Consider the following 22,249-nt stretch of genomic DNA (forward strand, 5'->3'; position numbering starts at 1 on the left):
GGACCGGTCACCCCCTTTTTTTTTTTTTATTACATGGGATGTTTACATTTCGAATAGAAATAAAAGTGATAAAAAAAAAACACTAAAAAAAGGGAAAGTGTAAAAATAAAAAGTAAAATAAACAAGAAAAAAAAACAAAAACAAATGAAAGCGCCCGTCCCTCAGTGCTCGGGCGCAGAAGTGAACGCATACGTAAGTTGTGCATGTGTATGTGACCACACATGTGAGGTATCGCCGCGAACGTCAGAGCGAGAGCAATAATTCTAGTGCTAGACCGCCTCTGTAAAGCCCCTTTCACACTTATAAAAGTCGCCCGATTTTAATCGCAATTTTTTTTGCCAGGATTTTAATGCGATTTTGCAGCATTTTTGATGGGACTTGAAGCAATGCCTGAGTCTATGGGCCTCGAAACGCATTAAAATCGGCCCAATGAAGTGGCTGGGATTACTTTGAAGTCGTTATGACTTGAAGTCGCACAGATATGAACTCATTGGATATCATGGGGTACGGATGGTCATGTGACTCTGCAGTCCCAAATCACAGGAAAAGTCGCACAGTGTGAAAGGGGCGTTACTCTAAACTGGTAACCTACAACGGCAATTAAAGCGTTGCCTATGGAGATTTTTCGGTATCGCAGTTTGTCGCCATCCCACGAGAGTGCAAACTTTTAAAGCGCGACGCGTTGGGTATCTATTTACTCGGCGTGACTTCTTTTATATTTTATACATTTTACAAATTTGGATAAATATTGATTTTTTTTTTTATTTTTATTATTCACCAAAATGTATTTTTTGCAAAAAAATTGCCTTTGAAAAACAGCTGCAGAAATATCGTGCGACAAAAATACATAAATAAAGTGCAATGATCACCATTTTATTCCCTGGGGTGTCTGCTAAAAAAAAAAATGTATGAAGTTTGGGGGTTCAAAATTTTCTAGCAACAAAGTACGGATTAAACAAAAAGTGTCAGTAAAGCCGGATCAGCGAGGGGTTAAAATCGTTCCGGTGACGCAGAAAAAGACGCCAAGCGACTTGTAAGGAACTCAGAACAACATCCGCTACAATCAGAACTTTTATTTTACAATCAGAACTTATATTTTACAATCAGTTGAAATGTGAGACCAAAAAAAATCGACATTAAATCAGAAACGGATTATTGCGCCCCCTAGAGGGCCCCTCCCCCAATCACACCGGAATACATCGGAATGTTGGATATGATATCAGATCCTTATAAAATGATATGAAATGGGGGGAGGGGACGTACGAGAAAACAAGAAAGGTTTTATATATACATGAAAATCAACCAATGGAATGATTGGAATGAATAGAGATCTCATAGGCCCGCCCACAAGTGGGGTACACAGGGGTCCCCCCACATGGCGCAGGAAGCAGAGGAATGCGGGGAGCGGCCGATTCATTCATTCGGTGGATTTTGTTACATTTTGTGGTTTGATTTTTTCTCCTGAAGTGGAATGTAATTCCAGGAAATGGGCGGAGTCCAAGGATAGCTCCACCCCTCTTTTAATATAACGATCTGATATTGATTATAGACTTTGGGACGGATGTGCTGATTGGAGGATTCCTGAGAATGAAAATCACCAATTTATTCTTCATAAAACAACGCCCCCTTTATGGGAGCCAACAAACGTCTAAAATCCATGTCCCATCAAGTCCCTCCCACTGAGGAGGTAGGTGGAGTTGTGTGATAGGTTCAGAATAGGGCGGAGTGATAGATTCAGAGTGGGGCAGAGCTGAGTGACAGGCACAGAGGAGGGGCGGAGCTGAGTGAAAGGTTCAGAGGGGCGGAGCTGAGTGAAAGGTTCAGAGAGGGGCGGAGCTGAGTGACAGGCTCAAAGAGGGGCGGAGCTGAGTGACAGACTCAAAGAGGGGCGGAGCTGAGTGACAGGCTCAAAGAGGGGCGGAGCTGAGTGACAGGCTCAAAGAGGGGCGGAGCTGAGTGACAGGTTTAAAGAGGGGCGGACCTGAGTGACAGGCTCAGAGAGGGGCGGAGCTGAGTGACAGGCTCAGAGAGGGGCGGAGCTGAGGGATAGGTTCAGAGAGGGGCGGAGCTGAGGGATAGGTTCAGAGAGGGGCGGAGCTGAGGGATAGGTTCAGAGAGGGGCGGAGCTGAGGGATAGGTTCAGAGTGGGGCGGAGCTGAGTGATAGGTTCAGAGTGGGGCGGACCTGAGTGACAGGCTCAGAGAGGGGCGGAGCTGAGTGACAGGCTCAGAGAGGGGCGGAGCTGAGGGATAGGTTCAGAGAGGGGCGGAGCTGAGGGATAGGTTCAGAGTGGGGCGGAGCTGAGTGATAGGTTCAGAGTGGGGCGGAGCTGAGTGACAGGCTCAGAGAGGGGCGGAGCTGAGTGACAGGCTCAGAGAGGGGCGGAGCTGAGTGACAGGCTCAGAGAGGGGCGGAGCTGAGTGACAGGCTCAGAGAGGGGCGGAGCTGAGTGACAGGCTCAGAGAGGGGCGGAGCTGAGTGATAGGTTCAGAGAGGGGCGGAGCTGAGTGATAGGTTCAGAGAGGGGCGGAGCTGAGGGATAGGTTCAGAGAGGGGCGGAGCTGAGGGATAGGTTCAGAGAGGGGCGGAGCTGAGTGACAGGCTCAGAGTGGGCGGAGCTGAGTGATAGGTTCAGAGTGGGCGGAGCTGTGGGACGATTGATAAATTCTTCATGTGATGATATTACAGGAGAACTCCGCGTTAACGATTCATCCGCGTCACTGACTCCACCTCCTTCATCAGGCGGAGACATTGCTCTTCCTGCCACGGGAGCGCCACACACTGCACCGCCACCGGGAGCCCCACGCCGTCCTCCAATGCCTGCGGGAGCCAATCATAGCACGTGTTAGAAGGCGGGGCACAGATATGGGGGGGGAGGGGGAGGCACAGGGGCGGGTTTTCAGTGTTCTGTGTACTCTGGATTTCAGGAATACCATCTCCTGACAATCTGAACCATCCCCCGCACCTCCACCCTCAATCACAAAACTTTTATAAAACATAAAAAATGGGCGTCACACTTGAAACAATGACTCCGCCCACATACACAATATCGTTCTGTCCAGCCAGTCCTGCAATGTGCACAGCTCTGCCAGGCACTGAGCTCACTCTGCTCCTTGGTGGGCCGGCTCACAGAGGCAATGCTGGTTCTCTGTCCAATGAGGAGGCTGGAGGCGGAGAGGTGACACAGGAAGGAGAATTCCTCATTTAGGAGCTCAGGGTGTCACCTCTCCGGCTGTACATCGCAGGACTGGCCGTACCGGATGATGAACATTCACCTTCTTCAGCAGTCTGTCCCAGAAGTCCCTGTAGTGACCCTCGTAGCTCCTCAGCGCCTCCTCGTCTTCTCTGGTCACCGTGGTAACTGGAAGGACGCCGACCGGAAAGTCCAGCAAATTATATAAGACGGTGTATGAGACGGCGCCTGGAAGAGAGGAAGTCATGTGATCAGGAATGTAATGTCATCAGTCAGCCACACACAGAAGACCATAAAGATGATGAATGGGAGGAATATGAGTGTCTGTGCGGGACCTCCCCCCACCCCATGACCGGGGTCTGTGCATGGGTGGGACCTCCCTCAATTTATGACCGGGGGGTGGAGTTTGTGCATGGGCAGGACCTTTCCTCACCCCATGACTGGGGGGGCTCTGCGTGGGCAGGACCTTTGTCACTTTATGACTGAGGGGGGTCTGTGCATGGGTGGGACCTTCCTCAATTTATGACTGAGTGGGGTTTGTGCATGGGCAGGACCTTCCCCATCCCCAGAATCTCTGCATGGGTGGGACATTTCCTCAACCCATGACCGGTGGGGGGGGTCTGTGCTTTGGGGGGCACCTTACTTCATGAACGGGGGGGCAGGACCTTCCCCACCCCATGACTGGGGGGGATCTGTGTGTGGGTGGGACCTTCATTACTTCATGGCTGGGGGGGAGGTGGGGTCTGTGCATGGACAGGACCTTCCCTGCCCTACAACTGGGGGGGGGGGTGTCTGTGCTTTGGGGGACCTGCCTCTATTTCCATAGTAAACTGCAGACTCAGAGAAACAACCGACTGGACAAAACTCTACTCTTCCACTCCTCTGTGGTGCCCTAACTTGCAGTTCTCTGGCCCCTCCTCTGTGGTACCTCAGCTCCTCCTCTGCAGTACCCTGGCCCCTACTAGCTGGTTAGGTGTGCTCTGTTCTGATAGGTCGGCCTATGAGTGTCGGCCTATGAGTGTGAACATGATGCTCCACAATGATCAGACGGATGCAGAATATACTGGGATCACTTCCATTCACAGGCGTTACTGTCTCCTTAAATGTGAGGGTGTGCAGGGGGAGGAGTCCGGAGGGGGAAGGGCACAGCACAGTATACAGCTGGTGTGGCCGGCGCCTGCACTGTACGAGGAAGGGCAGCTGAGGACGGACAGCAATGCCACATACTTGACAGTTTTCCAGGAAATCCGATGGACAGAGCCGGACCAAGAATAGGACAGACGAGCGCGTCCAACTTCTCCTTCCTCCAGAGGGAAAGGAATTCCTGGCGGTACGCCTGCAACACACAGCAAGAGGGCTCACAGAGGGAGACATCCCATAATATACCAGAGATATCCCATAATATACCAGAGATATCCCATAATATATCCCATAATACACCAGAGATATCCCATAATATATCCCATAATATACCAGAGATATCCCATAATATACCAGAGATATCCCATAATATACCAGAGATATCCCATAATATATCCCATAATACACCAGAGATATCCCATAATATACCAGAGATATCCCATAATATATCCCATAATATACCAGAGATATCCCATAATATATCCCATAATATACCAGAGATATCCCATAATATATCCCATAATATACCAGAGATATCCCATAATATACCAGAGATATCCCATAATATACCAGAGATATCCCATAATATATCCCATAATATACCAGAGATATCCCATAATATACCAGAGATATCCCATAATATATCCCATAATATACCAGAGATATCCCATAATATACCAGAGATATCCCATAATATATCCCATAATACACCAGAGATATCCCATAATATACCAGAGATATCCCATAATATATCCCATAATACACCAGAGATATCCCATAATATATCCCATAATACACCAGAGATATCCCATAATATATCCCATAATATACCAGAGATATCCCATAATATATCCCATAATATATCAGAGATATCCCATAATATCCAACACACAGCAAGAGGGCTCACCGTGACACATCCCATAATATATCCCATAATATATCTCATATTATACAGGAGGGGGATAATGATTTGATCCCTGCAGATTACATAGAAATGGGCGGTGTATAATTTTTATCATCGGTGTATTTTATGATAGAGACAGAATATCAGAAAATCACATGATACAAATGTTATAAATGGAGTTGCAGTTCAGTGAGTAAAATAAGTATTTGATCCCCGACCAACCAACAATAACTCCGCCCCCCACAAACTGGATACAGTAGGGGCTCATGTGGGACACAGATTAGTCCTGTCAATGTAAGAAGGAGCTCCTAATGACAACTCGTTATATGTATAGAAGACACCCGCCCACAGAATCTCTTTCCTCCAATCACAGCTCACCATCATGGGAAGACCAAAGAGCTGTCAGAGGAGGTCGGGGAGAAGATTGGAGACCGGCACAAGGCTGGAATGGCTACAAGACCATCGCCAAGCAGCTTGGTGAGAAGGAGACAAATGTTGGAGCGATTATTCACAAATGGAAGAAATACAAAATAACCATCAATGGTCCTCAGTGTGGAGCTCCATGGAAGATTTCTCCTCATGGGGTGAGGATGGTCATGAGAAAAGTGAGGGATCCGCCCAGAATACATGGGAGGAGCTTGTGAATGATCTCAAAGCAGTTGGGACCACAGTCACCAAACACACCATTGGTAACACAATACACCGCCATGGACTAAAATCCTGCAGCTCCCACAAGGTCCTCCTCCTCAGGAAGACACATGTACAGTCACCATCCCTACAGTCACCATCCCTACAGTCACCGTCCCTACAGTCACCGTCCCTACAGTCACCTTCCCTACAGTCACCTTCCCTACAGTCACCATCCCTACAGTCACCGTCCCTACAGTCACCTTCCCTACAGTCACCTTCCCTACAGTCACCTTCCCTACAGTCACCGTCCCTACAGTCACCTTCCCTACAGTCACCGTCCCTACAGTCACCTTCCCTACAGTCACCGTCCCTACAGTCACCTTCCCTACAGTCACCGTCCCTACAGTCACCTTCCCTACAGTCACCGTCCCTACAGTCACCTTCTCTACAGTCACCATCCCTACAGTCACCATCCCTACAGTCACCGTCCCTACAGTCACCGTCCCTACAGTCACCTTCCCTACAGTCACCGTCCCTACAGTCACCTTCTCTACAGTCACCGTCCCTACAGTCACCTTCTCTACAGTCACCGTCCCTAGTCACCTTCTCTACAGTCACCATCCCTACAGTCACCATCCCTACAGTCACCGTCCCTACAGTCACCTTCCCTACAGTCACCGTCCCTACAGTCACCATCCCTACAGTCACCTTCTCTACAGTCACCTTCCCTACAGTCACCGTCCCTACAGTCACCTTCTCTACAGTCACCGTCCCTACAGTCACCGTCCCTACAGTCACCTTCCCTACAGTCACCTTCCCTACAGTCACCATCCCTACAGTCACCGTCCCTACAGTCACCTTCCCTACAGTCACCGTCCCTACAGTCACCTTCCCTACAGTCACCGTCCCTACAGTCACCTTCTCTACAGTCACCATCCCTACAGTCACCATCCCTACAGTCACCGTCCCTACAGTCACCGTCCCTACAGTCACCTTCCCTACAGTCACCGTCCCTACAGTCACCTTCTCTACAGTCACCGTCCCTACAGTCACCTTCTCTACAGTCACCGTCCCTAGTCACCTTCTCTACAGTCACCATCCCTACAGTCACCATCCCTACAGTCACCGTCCCTACAGTCACCTTCCCTACAGTCACCGTCCCTACAGTCACCATCCCTACAGTCACCTTCTCTACAGTCACCTTCCCTACAGTCACCGTCCCTACAGTCACCTTCTCTACAGTCACCGTCCCTACAGTCACCGTCCCTACAGTCACCTTCCCTACAGTCACCTTCCCTACAGTCACCATCCCTACAGTCACCGTCCCTACAGTCACCATCCCTACAGTCACCATCCCTACAGTCACCATCCCTACAGTCACCATCCCTACAGTCACCTTCCCTACAGTCACCGTCCCTACAGTCACCTTCCCTACAGTCACCATCCCTACAGTCACCGTCCCTACAGTCACCGTCCCTACAGTCACCTTCCCTACAGTCACCATCCCTACAGTCACCTTCCCTACAGTCACCTTCCCTACAGTCACCGTCCCTACAGTCACCGTCCCTACAGTCACCGTCCCTACAGTCACCTTCCCTACAGTCACCGTCCCTACAGTCACCGTCCCTACAGTCACCTTCCCTACAGTCACCGTCCCTACAGTCACCGTCCCTACAGTCACCTTCCCTACAGTCACCTTCCCTACAGTCACCGTCCCTACAGTCACCTTCCCTACAGTCACCGTCCCTACAGTCACCGTCCCTACAGTCACCGTCCCTACAGTCACCGTCCCTACAGTCACCTTCCCTACAGTCACCGTCCCTACAGTCACCTTCTCTACAGTCACCGTCCCTACAGTCACCGTCCCTAGTCACCTTCTCTACAGTCACCTTCCCTACAGTCACCGTCCCTACAGTCACCTTCCCTACAGTCACCATCCCTACAGTCACCGTCCCTACAGTCACCGTCCCTACAGTCACCTTCCCTACAGTCACCGTCCCTACAGTCACCTTCTCTACAGTCACCGTCCCTACAGTCACCGTCCCTAGTCACCTTCTCTACAGTCACCATCCCTACAGTCACCGTCCCTACAGTCACCGTCCCTACAGTCACCGTCCCTACAGTCACCGTCCCTACAGTCACCTTCCCTACAGTCACCGTCCCTACAGTCACCTTCTCTACAGTCACCGTCCCTACAGTCACCGTCCCTAGTCACCTTCTCTACAGTCACCTTCCCTACAGTCACCGTCCCTACAGTCACCTTCCCTACAGTCACCATCCCTACAGTCACCGTCCCTACAGTCACCGTCCCTACAGTCACCGTCCCTACAGTCACCTTCCCTACAGTCACCGTCCCTACAGTCACCTTCTCTACAGTCACCGTCCCTACAGTCACCGTCCCTAGTCACCTTCTCTACAGTCACCATCCCTACAGTCACCATCCCTACAGTCACCGTCCCTACAGTCACCTTCCCTACAGTCACCGTCCCTACAGTCACCGTCCCTACAGTCACCGTCCCTACAGTCACCGTCCCTACAGTCACCATCCCTACAGTCACCTTCCCTACAGTCACCATCCCTACAGTCACCATCCCTACAGTCACCTTCCCTACAGTCACCGTCCCTACAGTCACCGTCCCTACAGTCACCGTCCCTACAGTCACCGTCCCTACAGTCACCTTCCCTACAGTCACCGTCCCTACAGTCACCATCCCTACAGTCACCATCCCTACAGTCACCTTCCCTACAGTCACCTTCCCTTACAGTCACCGTCCCTTACAGTCACCTTCCCCTACAGTCACCGTCCCTACAGTCACCGTCCCTACAGTCACCGTCCCCTACACTCACCATCCCTACACTCACCTTCCCTACACTCACCGTCCCTACAGTCACCTTCCCTACAGTCACCATCCCTACAGTCACCATCCCTACAGTCACCATCCCTACAGTCACCTTCCCTACAGTCACCTTCCCCTACAGTCACCGCCCCTACAGTCACCGTCCCTACAGTCACCGTCCCTACAGTCACCGTCCCTACAGTCACCATCTCTACAGTCCCCGTCCCAACAGTCACCTTCCCTACAGTCACCATCCCTACAGTCACCGCCCCTACAGTCACCGCCCCTACAGTCACCGCCCCTACAGTCACCCTCCCTACAGTCACCTTCCCTACAGTCACCGTCCCTACAGTCACCTTCCCTACAGTCACCTTCCCTACAGTCACCTTCCCTACAGTCACCTTCCCTACAGTCACCGTCCCTACAGTCACCATCTCTACAGTCCCCGTCCCAACAGTCACCTTCCCTACAGTCACCATCCCTACAGTCACCGCCCCTACAGTCACCGCCCCTACAGTCACCGCCCCTACAGTCACCGCCCCTACAGTCACCCTCCCTACAGTCACCATTTCTACAGTCACCTTCCCTACAGTCACCGTCCCTAAAGTCACCTTCCCTAAAGTCACCTTCCCTACAGTCACCGTCCCTACAGTCACCGCCCCTACACTCACCGCCCCTACACTCACCGCCCCTACACTCACCGTCCCTACACTCACCGTCCCTACAGTCACCATCTCTACAGTCACCATCCCTACACTCACCTTCCCCTACACTCACCGCCCCTACACTCACCGCCCCTACAGTCACCGCCCCTACAGTCACCGTCCCTACAGTCACCGCCCCTACAGTCACCGCCCCTACAGTCACCGCCCCTACACTCACCGTCCCTACAGTCACCTTCCCTACAGTCACCATCCCTACAGTCACCATCCCTACAGTCACCTTCCCTACAGTCACCTTCCCTACAGTCACCTTCCCTACAGTCACCTTCCCCTACAGTCACCTTCCCCTACAGTCACCTTCCCTACAGTCACCATCCCTACAGTCACCTTCCCTACAGTCACCTTCCCTACAGTCACCTTCCCCTACACTCACCTTCCCCTACACTCACCTTCCCCTACACTCACCTTCCCCTACACTCACCTTCCCCTACACTCACCGCCCCTACAGTCACCTTCCCTACAGTCACCGTCCCTACAGTCACCTTCCCTACAGTCACCTTCCCTACAGTCACCTTCCCTACAGTCACCGTCCCTACAGTCACCATCTCTACAGTCACCGTCCCAACAGTCACCTTCCCTACACTCACCGTCCCTACAGTCACCTTCCCTACAGTCACCATCCCTACAGTCACCTTCCCCTACAGTCACCTTCCCTACAGTCACCTTCCCTACAGTCACCTTCCCTACAGTCACCTTCCCTACACTCACCTTCCCCTACACTCACCTTCCCTACATTCACCTTCCCTACAGTCACCGTCCCTACAGTCACCTTCCCTACAGTCACCGTCCCTACAGTCACCGTCCCTACAGTCACCGCCCCTACAGTCACCGCCCCTACAGTCACCGCCCCTACAGTCACCCTCCCTACAGTCACCGCCCCTACAGTCACCATTTCTACAGTCACCATCCCTACAGTCACCGCCCCTACAGTCACCGCCCCTACAGTCACCGCCCCTACAGTCACCGCCCCTACAGTCACCCTCCCTACAGTCACCATTTCTACAGTCACCTTCCCTACAGTCACCGTCCCTACAGTCACCGCCCCTACAGTCACCGCCCCTACAGTCACCGCCCCTACACTCACCGCCCCTACACTCACCGCCCCTACAGTCACCGCCCCTACAGTCACCGTCCCTACAGTCACCTTCCCTACAGTCACCGTCCCTACAGTCACCGCCCCTACAGTCACCGTCCCTACAGTCACCGTCCCTACAGTCACCTTCCCTACAGTCACCGTCCCTACAGTCACTGTCTCTACAGTCACCCTCCCTACAGTCACCAGATGGGTCATGGATGGGTCTTCCAGTAGGACAATGACCCAAAACATACAGCCAAGGCAACAAAAGAGTGGCTCAAGAAGAAGCACATTAAGGTCATGGGGAACTACTAAGAGGATCAAATACTTATTTTACTCACTGAACTGCAACTCCATTTATAACATTTGTATCATGTGATTTTTCTGGATTTTTGGTTGATATTCTGTCTCTATCATATAAAATACACCGATGATAAAATTATACACCCCCCATTTCTTGGTAATCTGCAGGGAGCCAATCATTATTTCCCCATTGTATCCCATAATTCCAATAACACAGCAGGAGGCCCTGTCATGACACATCCCAAAATATACCAGAAACCATCACCCCACAGCCACTGTGATCATGTGACCTGCGTGACTCCTCCCCCTCGTTACACTGTATAGCGGAGCTCCTCACAGTAACTGTAGGGGGAGGGGCTTGGTGGCCATGTGACTCTTCCCCCCTCATTACACTGTATAGCGGAGCTCCTCACAGTAACTGTAGGGGGAGGGGCTTGGTGGCCAAGTGACTCCTCCCTCTCATTACACTGTATAGCGGAGCTCCTCGCAGTGACTGTAGGGGGAGGGGCTTGGTGGCCATGTGACTCTTCCCCCCTCATTACACTGTATAGCGGAGCTCCTCACAGTAACTGTAGGGGGAGGGGCTTGGTGGCCATGTGACTCTTCCCCCCTCATTACACTGTATAGCGGAGCTCCTCGCAGTGACTGTAGGGGTATATACAGACACACAGAGTTGCCCCATGCTGGGTGGGGGAGGGTGGATGTATTATAATGGAGTCTGTGGGGCGGGGGTGGCTGGTCTCTATGGAACATATGATGGGAATATAAGACGACTTACCTCCACCGCTTGGTGCTGCTTCCAGAGGTCCTTCACAGAACTGCAGGGGGGAAACATCAACTGTCAGTTTTCCCCCAGAAATCTCCCCCTCCCCCACATTACTGTATACAGTACACTAAAAGATGTGAGATCCCCCTTATACCCCACCTCACCCAACATACACTTGAAGCACCATAGAGGGACTTTCACTTTTGGGTTATACTGCCCCCTACAGGAGCCAACCCAGGATAACCCCTCCTACTCCCAGCATGCCTCAGTACTAGGACCAATAACACGAAGGTGGGGAGCCACGCCCCTCAATGGATTCCAAGAATCCCATCCTCTTCCTCCTCCAATGAAGGACACAGGAAGTCACTCGGGTAAAGAGCTGACACTTTAGGGGGATGGATGGTCCCCTTAATGGTCATTTAAATAGCAGCAATGGCTCAGCTCAGGGGGAGGGGGGATGTACTTCCTACTTCAGCATGATGACGTCACAAAGCTGGTCTGACGCGTTTCGTCACTCGTCACGTGACTTCCTCACAGAGTGTGTGCACTAATAAATGTGAGTGTGACTTTAATGTCTATAAATAGAACCCCAGTTTTATGCAGTTCAGCATTATGTTGGCTTTTTTAACCCTTTGAGAACTTCCTGCACCAAGATCACTGCACACCCAACCAACAGCAACTCTCCCTGGGAGAGGAGACCCCCTAGAAGCTGCTCGCCATTGGATTGCTACCCTTCAGGAGAAGGCGTGTTTAGACCTTTTATAGGTGAGCGCATTGATTGGCTGGTGGTGTGACACAAGAATGAGGATTCGCAGGACATTGATCGCCGTGATTGGATTTATAGAGGAGCATTTCCATTTATCAGTTTTATCACTAGAGGGCGCCAGCATCACTCTTCTATTCATTATATTACATTGGTCACTGAGAATTATGGGATTATTATAGTAATTTGCACCTTTATTGGAGGTTGAATTTGCCATGGGGGATGGGGGGTTCACCATTGTTGAATATTTGCTTTATATTTAATTTTCTCTTTGTATGTATCATTATGTATTATTATACAGTGGGTACGGAAAGTATTCAGACCCCCTTAAATTTTTCACTCTTTGTTATATTGCAGCCATTCTTCTTCCTCATGAATGTACACATAGCACCCCATACTGACAGAAAAACACAGAATTGTTGACATTGTTGCAGATTTATTAAAAAAGAAAAACTGAAATATCACATGGTCCTAAGTATTCAGACCCTTTGCTCAGTATTTAGTAGAAGCCCCCTTTTGATCTAATACAGCCAGGAGTCTTTTTGGGAAAGATGCAACAAGTCTTTCACACCTGGATTTGGGGATCCTCTGCCATTCCTCCTTGCAGATCCTCTCCAGTTCTGTCAGGTTGGATGGTAAACGTTGGTGGACAGCCATTTTTAGGTCTCTCCAGAGATGCTCAATTGGGTTTAAGTCAGGGCTCTGGCTGGGCCATTCAAGAACAGTCACGGAGTTGTTGTGAAGCCACTCCTTCGTTATTTTAGCTGTGTGCTTAGGGTCATTGTCTTGTTGGAAGGTAAACCTTCGGCCCAGTCTGAGGTCCAGAGCACTCTGGAGAAGGTTTTTGTCCAGGATATCCCTGTACTTGGCCGCATTCATCTTTCCCTCGATTGCAACCAGTCGTCCTGTCCCTGCAGCTGAAAAACACCCCCACAGCATGATGCTGCCACCACCATGCTTCACTGTTGGGACTGTATTGGACAGGTGATGAGCAGTGCCTGGTTTTCTCCACACATACCGCTTAGAATTAAGGCCAAAAAGTTCTATTTTGGTCTCATCAGACCAGAGAATCTTATTTCTCACCATCTTGGAGTCCTTCAGGTGTTTTTTTAGCAAACTCCATGCGGGCTTTCATGTGTCTTACACTGAGGAGAGGCTTCCGTCGGGCCACTCTGCCATAAAGCCCCGACTGGTGGAGGGCTGCAGTGATGGTTGACTTTCTACAACTTTCTCCCATCTCCTGACTGCATCTCTGGAGCTCAGCCACAGTGATCTTTGGGTTCTTCTTTACCTCTCTCACCAAGGCTCTTCTCCCCTGATAGCTCAGTTTGGCCGGACGGCCAGCTCTAGGAAGGGTTCTGGTCGTCCCAAACGATTTGAGGATTATGGAGGCCACTGTGCTCTTAGGAACCTTAAGTGCAGCAGAAATCTTTTTGTAACCTTGGCCAGATCTGTGCCTTGCCACAATTCTGTCTCTGAGCTCTTCAGGCAGTTCCTTTGACCTCATGATTCTCATTTGCTCTGACATGCATTGTGATCTGGAAGGTCTTATATAGACAGGTGTGTGGCTTTCCTAATCAAGTCCAATCATTATAATCAAACACAGCTGGACTCAAATAAAGGTGTAGAACCATCTCAAGGATGATCAGAAGAAATGGAAAGCACCTGAGTTAAATATATGAGTGTCACAGCAAAGGGTCTGAATACTTAGGACCATGTGATATTTCAGTTTTTCTGCAACAATGTCAACAATTCTGTGTTTTTCTGTCAGTATGGGGTGCTATGTGTACATTCATGAGGAAGAAGAATGGCTGCAATATAACAAAGAGTGAAAAATTTAAGGGGGTCTGAATACTTTCCGTACCCACTGTATATTATTATTATATGGAACTTTTTACTGCATTACCGGCACCATCAGGTACTTTATATTACTATTGTGCAGGGGGGCTGTATACTGTCGGACTCCATTATCAGAGATCAGTACCCCTCTGTACCCCATTATCAGTGATCAGTACCCCTCTGTACCCCATTATCAGTGATCAGTACACCCCCTGTACCCCAATATTCCCCCGTAGAGAACTGACCTGACACCTCGTAGGCTCTGCAGGGTATTTGCCAGTCGAGGAAACTAGAGAGACGGAGATCAGAGAGATGATTGGTCGGCAATATTCCACAACACACCGTATACCGTATACCACCCATAGACTCACCAATGGCCTGACGAGAATAGAGAGAACGCTCTTCAGCCAAGACGGGATTGCATAGACTGTAACCTGAGTCTTCAGATTGGGGTCAACCAGATCTCCTTTACTGAGGAGAAGAGGAGGAGGAGGATGTCACCCACAATGATGATGTCACACACACACACACACACTGATGATGTCACACACACAATGATGATGTCACACACACACACACACACACTGATGATGTCACACACACAATGATGATGTCACACACACACTGATGATGTCACACACAATGATGATGATGTCACACACAATGATGATGATGTCACACACACTTATGATGTCACACACACACACACACACACAATGATGATGTCACACACGATGATGATGTCACACACACACTGATGATGTCACACACAGATGATGTCACACACACACACAGATGATGTCACACACACACACAGATGATGTCACACACACACACACTGATGATGTCACACACACACACACACTGTTGATGTCACACACACACACACACACACACACACACTGATGATGTCACACACACACACACACACACACTGATGATGTCACACACACAATGATGATGTCACACACACACTGATGATGTCACACACAATGATGATGATGTCACACACAATGATGATGATGTCACACACACTTATGATGTCACACACACACACACACAATGATGATGTCACACACGATGATGATGTCACACACACACTGATGATGTCACACACAGATGATGTCACACACACACACAGATGATGTCACACACACACACTGTTGATGTCACACACACACACACTGTTGATGTCACACACACACACACACACACACTGATGATGTCACACACACACACACACACACACTGATGATGTCACACACACACTGATGATGTCACACACACACACTGATGATGTCACACACACACACTGATGATGTCACACACACACTGATGATGTCACACACACACACTGATGATGTCACACACACACACACACACACACACAGATGATGTCACACACACAGATGATGTCACACACACACTGATGATGTCACACACACACACTGATGATGTCACACACACACACTGATGATGTCACACACACACTGATGATGTCACACACACACACACACACACACTGATGATGTCACACACTAGGGCTGCCACGACTCGTCGACTACAAAAAATCGTTGACGTGCGTGAAAGGCGTCGACACGTCAACACATGACGTCACACGCACCCTGGCCGGCCGCAGCGCCGCTTGAAGCATTGCCGGCCGGGTGAAATCCCCTTTCCCAGGCTCTGTCCACACTGCCATGCTTAGCCCCGCACAGGATGTGGAGGACGGCGCTCCGAGTGTCCTGGCTGAGTCTGAGGGGACCGAGCTCGGCATGTCGGCACAGCTCCTGGGACATGGGTGGGTAGGCACAGCTCCTGGGACATGGATGAGCGGGTGCCCACAGCTCCTGGGACATGGGTGGGTGCCCACAGCTCCTGGGACATGATGGGTAGGCACAGTCCTACATACGAGACATATAGGGTCTTTCCTACTGACTGGCTGCAGGGAGGGGGGCTTACTAAGTGGTCTGTACTAGGTGGGAGGGCTTACTGTGGGGTCTGTACTGGGAGGGGGCTTACTGAGGGGTCTGTATTAATTACAGGATATTAGCTAATCAAAAAAACACTCAATTAAGCAAAAAAAAAAAATAAAATAAAAATAATCGTTAGATTAGTCGACTAATCGTAAAAATAATCGATAGATTAGTCGACAGACAAATTAATCGTTAGTTGCAGCCCTATCACACACACACTGATGTCACACACACACTGATGATGTCACACACACACACACACTGATGATGTCACACACACACACACACTGATGATGTCACACACACACACACACTGATGATGTCACACACACACACACACACTGATGATGTCACACACACACACTGATGATGTCACACACACACACTGATGATGTCACACACACACACACACACACACTGATGATGTCACACACACTGATGATGTCACACACACACACACTGATGATGTCACACACACACACTGATGATGTCACACACACACACTGATGATGTCACACACACACTGATGATGTCACACACACACTGATGATGTCACACACACACACACACTGATGATGTCACACACACACTGATGATGTCACACACTGATGATGTCACACACACACACTGATGATGTCACACACTGATGATGTCACACACACACACTGATGATGTCACACACACACACACTGATGATGTCACACACACATTGATGATGTCACTGTAGTCCGGGAAGGATATATCTGTTATACATACAAGTTCTCCAGGAAGGTGGTTCCTCCGTCTGCCAGTATCCCCTTCACCACCAGCTCATACATGGCTCTTTCCAGGGAGGGAGGGGAGAACGGAACCAGCTGAAAGAAAACATCAGCAACGTTATCGCCACCTGGAGAGCGCAAACACTAGACTCCGCCCCTAACAAAACCGCGGGCTCATTCATTTCTTAGAATGTGGCCAGGAAACCGTCTGTAGTGAGGACAATTCGGTCGGCTCTCAGACGTCATACACGAGTGTCACATACTATCTATTTCCCAGTCCATGCAGGGACACAGCAATTCAGATACAATCAGGTTATACTGCCACCTACAGGAGGACTGGATACTGGCAAACAGAAAAATCATAACCCGGCCCAGGATAGCCCCTCCTACTCCCAGCATGCCCCGGTTTTCTGGTAAAGCAGTACTAATAGCATTTCCTGGGTCCCTCAATGGTCTCTGAGAAACGGAATTCACAGCAATCCCATTTTCTTCAGTCAGGACAACGGGGGGGGGGGGGCACACTAAATGGGCCTCACTAAGAGGACTGGGAGCCGCCCAAAGTTCAGGAGCCACTTGAAGAACCCCAAAGGTCCCATTCCAGCCACCCCCCCAAAGTCAAGACTTTTGGAATCCTCCAAGGCTGAGGAAGGTCCAATCCAAAGAAAAAAGGTGAGCACCAAAACTGGAGAGACTTTTCCCAGAAGAACAAAGACTTCCATCCTCAGAGAACAGATAAAAATCCACACCCCTCATGATGTCATCAGTGACAAAATGCATAGGGTGGAGCCAGAAGTTGTGACGTCACCACGCATACGCAGCTGCGAACAGAACTGTGGGAGTTATAGGCTGTTGGATGCCGAATTTCTCCAACACCATTGTAAGTGTTTTCTAACCGTGTTAATAAACTCACTTTGGAAGAATTTACACTATGAGAGCATGGGGCTCTTTTTTCTTGACTGGTGTATGGGCCGCCCAGTGATTTACAGTATCTGACAAAAGTAAGTACACCCCTCCCATTCTATCTTTTCAGGTGACAACACTGAAGAAATTACACTTTTAAGTGACAATCTCCAAATTGGGCCCAAAGTGTGAATATTTTGTGTGGCCGCCATTATTTTCCAGGACTGCCTTAACCCTCTTGGGCATGGAGTTCACCAGAGCTTCACAGGTTGTCACTGGAGTTCTCTTCCCCTCCTCCATGATGACATCACAGAGCTGGTGGATGTTAGAGACCTTGGGCTCCTCCCCCTTCTGTTTGAGGATGCCCCACAGATGCTCAATAGGGTTTAGGTCTGGAGACACGCTTGGCCAGTCCATCACCTTTACCCTCAGCTTCTTTATCAAGGCAGTGGTCATCTTGGAGGTGTTTGGGGTCGTTATGTTGGAATACTGCCCTGCGGCCCAGTCTCTGAAGGGAGGGGATCATGCTCTGCTTCAGTATGTCACAGTACATGTTGGCATTCATGGTTCCCTCAATGATCTGTAGCTCCCCAGTGCCGGCAGCACTCATGCAGCCCCAGACCATGACACTCCCACCACCATGCCTGACTGTAGGAAGACACACTTGTCTTTGTACTCCTCACCTGGTTGCCCCCACACACGCCTGACACCATCTGACACCAAATAAGTTTATCTTGGTCTCATCAGACCACAGGAGATGGTTCCAGTAATCCATGTCCTTAGTCTGCTTGTCTTCAGCAAACTGTTTGTGGGCTTTCTTGTGCATCATCTTTCACGTGCACTCAACTTCTTTGGTGGACCATGGTGAGGCCTGTTCTGAGTGGAACCTGTCCTGTTATACCGCTGTATGGTCTTGGCCACCGTGCTGCAGCTCAGTTTCAGGGTCTTGGCAATCTTCTTATAGCCTAGGCCATCTTTATGTAGAGCAACAATTCTTTTTTTCAGATCCTCAGAGAGTTCTTTGCCATGAGGTGCCATGTTGAACTTCCAGTGACCAGTATGAGAGAGTGAGAGCGATAACACCAAATGTAACACACCTGCTCCCCATTCACATCTGAGACGTTGTAACACTAACGAGTCACATGACACCGGGGAGGGAAAATGGCTGATTGGGCCCAATTTGGACATTGTCACTTAGGGGTGTACTGACTTTTGTTGCCAGCGGTTTAGACATTAATGGCTGTGTGTTGAGTTATTTTGAGGGGACAGTAAATTTACACTGTTATACAAGCTGTACACTCACTACTTTACATTGTAGCAAAGTGTCATTTCTTCAGTGTTGTCACATGAAAAGATAGAAGTGAAATAAATATAATTTCTATACTTATAGGGGAACTCCGGGTCATTCTGAAAACTTGTGGCCAACACATGAAAAGATAGAAGTGAAATAAATATAATTTCTATACTTATAGGGGAACTCCGGGTCATTCTGAAAACTTGTGGCCAACAAGACACAAACACTTCATTCCTCCTCCATACATGAAATACAATCCCCTTAAACTTATCGAAGTATAAAACCAACTCCATATAAATAAATCATTCTCCAGATAAAACTTGTGTCAGATATAAGAAATACATTTTATTTTTTTTAAATTAAAGAGAAACATGAATAATCTATAATCTGCTAATATTGACATTTATGATTTATTGATAAAGGCATTGACGTCCCATTTGATGTTCCATATGGCCAATATAATCTCAGTTCACAAATCCAATACGTTTCTAGACGTGAAACTCCTCTAACTGTAGGACCCCCCTCCATGGGGGCACATATTTATCTATAATCCGAAAAGGAGTACCAGTGGGGTCCTTGGTGGGGAATAGCGCCCCCTCCAGATACTGAGCACAGGACATGACATCATACCTCTCCCATAGGGGCTCCTCCCCCATAACACACCCCGCACCCTCCAGACACTGAGCACAGGACATGACATCATACCTCTCCCATAGAGGCTCCTCCCCCATAGCACACCCCGCACCCTCCAGACACTGAGCACAGGACATGACATCATACCTCTCCCATAGAGGCTCCTCCCCCATAGCACACCCCGCACCCTCCAGACACTGAGCACAGGACATGACATCATACCTCTCTAAAAGAGGCTCCTCCCCCATAGCACACCCCGCACCCTCCAGACACTGAGCAAAGGACATGACATCATACCTCTCTAAAAGAGGCTCCTCCCCCATAGCACACCCCGCACCCTCCAGACACTGAGCAAAGGACATGACATCATACCTCTCCCATAGCGGCTCCTCCCCCATAGCACACCCCACCCCCTCCAGACACTGAGAATAGGACATGACATCATACCTCTCCCATAGGGGAGTCATGGCGCTCCATCAATGGAAATGATGTCATGGAGGTGGTGAGACGGGGATCACACTCTCAGTAAGAGCAGTTCCCGGTACACATCACCTGTATGGCCAGTATTGGAGGGGGAGGAGTAGAAGAAAAGTTCATATTATGGATTTTATCACTTTCTGCTACTGGAGACAGAACGCCCCAAAGTGCCCCCCCCCCCCCCAGGGCTGGGACAAGGGGTGGGCAGGAGGGGGCGGCTTCCCTGGGCGCAATGGTTTAGTAAAGGGATGCGGGCGCCTTCCTTCGGAGAGACAGATTCTCGGACAGGAGAAGTGACAGGCGGCGATTTTGACAAAATGAGTGACTGCTGGGTGTAGGATCACCAAAGCTTGCACATCATGGGGGGAGGGGGCAGTTGGCATCTTTGCCTTGGCCCTGGCTCCACCCCATCTTCGCCCACCAGCCCCTCCAGCTTGATCTGGGTGGGAGGCAGAGTTACCCGTGGTTGGACTCACCTGATGTCCGGCTCCCTCCAGGAGCTCCTTTGTCTGCAGCACGGCCCGTCTCATGGAAGGAGTCGCCATGGTGCTGCCGTCATCCTCGTAGTACCCGATACGAAGGGGCCGCGTGCCGGAGTACACCTGAAAAACGACACCCGGAGTCACCAGAGATACCAAGAGATGGCGGCCACAAGCAAACCACATTGTACCGACACTTGGCAGTGCACTGCCCTATTACAGCCTGCGGGTGGCGCCTTATGAGACAACAGCCAACACTCAGCGACTCCCATCCTCCTCTGTGGTTGTAGTATTACCCAGACCTAATATTGCACTGACACCGTTCTTTTAGGCTACATTCACACCTGAGCGTAGCGTTTTCGCGCGTTTTTACCGCGATTTACAGCGTTTTTACAGGCGTTTTTGGTGCAGGCGTTTTTAGATTGAATAGAGACCAATGGAAAACGCCTGTAATCTACCCAAAAAGAAGCTCATGTACTTTTTTGAGCATTGGGCGTTTTGCTCACAGCGTCAAAACGCTCAGATGTGAACAGGGGCCATTGAAATGAATAGGATTTGTCTTGTTGGGTGTTTTGAGAGCTGATCCTAGAGCAGAAAAACTCCCCAAAAACGCCCCAAAACGCCTACATGTGAACGGAGCCTAATTGGCAGGTCTGAGTCTATTTGCGTCAATAAAAAAATAAATAAATAAAATTGGTGCAAATCACACTGCAAAGAATGGCGTGCGATTTCCCCCTCTGGGTGTATAGAAGGGGAAAAGCGCCATCTAGTGGGCAGTTCATTTAAAGTGTTAGAACTCGCAGTACATATCTGACCAAATCTGCATAGGTGTCCCGGTCTGCCGCTGGAGGAGAAGTCCCGGGACCCCTGCAGGCAGACGGCGGAAGTGAAGTCAGCTTGGGGGCCGACCGCCTCTACATCTCCTCCAGCCTTGTGAGCCCCTCCAGCGGCTGTGATTCGCTATCATCGGGGGACCGGGACACCTATGCAGATTTGGCCAGTTACAGTGAGGGGAAAAGTAAGTGACCCCCTCCTGATTTTGTATGTTAGCCCATTGACAAAGAAATGATCAGTCTATAATTTTATTGGTCGGTTTATTTTACCAGTGAGAGACAGAATAACAACAAAAATATCCAGAAAAACGCATTTCATAAAGTTATAAATTGATTATTATTATTAATGAGTGAAATAAGTATTTGATCCCCGACCAATCAGCAGATTTCTGGCTCCCAGGTGTCTTCTATACAGGTAATGAGCTGAGATTAGGAGGATTCTCTTATAGGGAGTGCTCCTAATCTCAGCTTGTTACCTGTATAGAAGACACCTGTCCACAGAATCAACCAATCAGATTCCAATCTCTCCACCATGGCCAAGACCAAAGAGCTGTCCAAGGAGGTCAGGGAGAAGATTGGAGACCTACACAAGGCTGGAATGGCTACAAGACCATCGCCAAGCAGCTTGGTGAGAGGTGACAACAGTTGGTTGGAAGAAACAGAAAATAACTGTCAGTCTCCTCAGTCTGGGGCTCCATGGAAGATCTCACCTCGTGGAGGATCAATG

The 22,249-nt window shown here is 49.7% G+C and overlaps 1 protein-coding gene across 1 annotated transcript; it reads right to left on the minus strand.

The window, feature by feature from the left end:
• Nucleotides 1–2,700: 2,700 nt before the first annotated feature.
• LOC309544137 (fatty-acid amide hydrolase 1-like) lies at nucleotides 2,701–20,808 on the minus strand (the record flags this gene model as incomplete). Its single annotated transcript, XM_082276513.1, has 8 exons — nucleotides 20,687–20,808; nucleotides 16,905–17,002; nucleotides 14,544–14,643; nucleotides 14,418–14,461; nucleotides 11,583–11,622; nucleotides 4,421–4,529; nucleotides 3,276–3,421; nucleotides 2,701–2,820 (listed from the first exon to the last, which is right to left on the minus strand). Exons 1-8 carry the CDS (start codon nucleotides 20,753–20,755, stop codon nucleotides 2,701–2,703), a joined length of 726 nt encoding a protein of 241 aa, XP_082132639.1. The 5' UTR covers nucleotides 20,756–20,808.
• Nucleotides 20,809–22,249: the final 1,441 nt, after the last annotated feature.

This window comes from Pelophylax lessonae, assembly GCF_965119305.1.
Source record: "Pelophylax lessonae genome assembly, contig: HAP1_SCAFFOLD_1187, whole genome shotgun sequence".
NCBI lineage: Eukaryota > Metazoa > Chordata > Amphibia > Anura > Ranidae > Pelophylax > Pelophylax lessonae.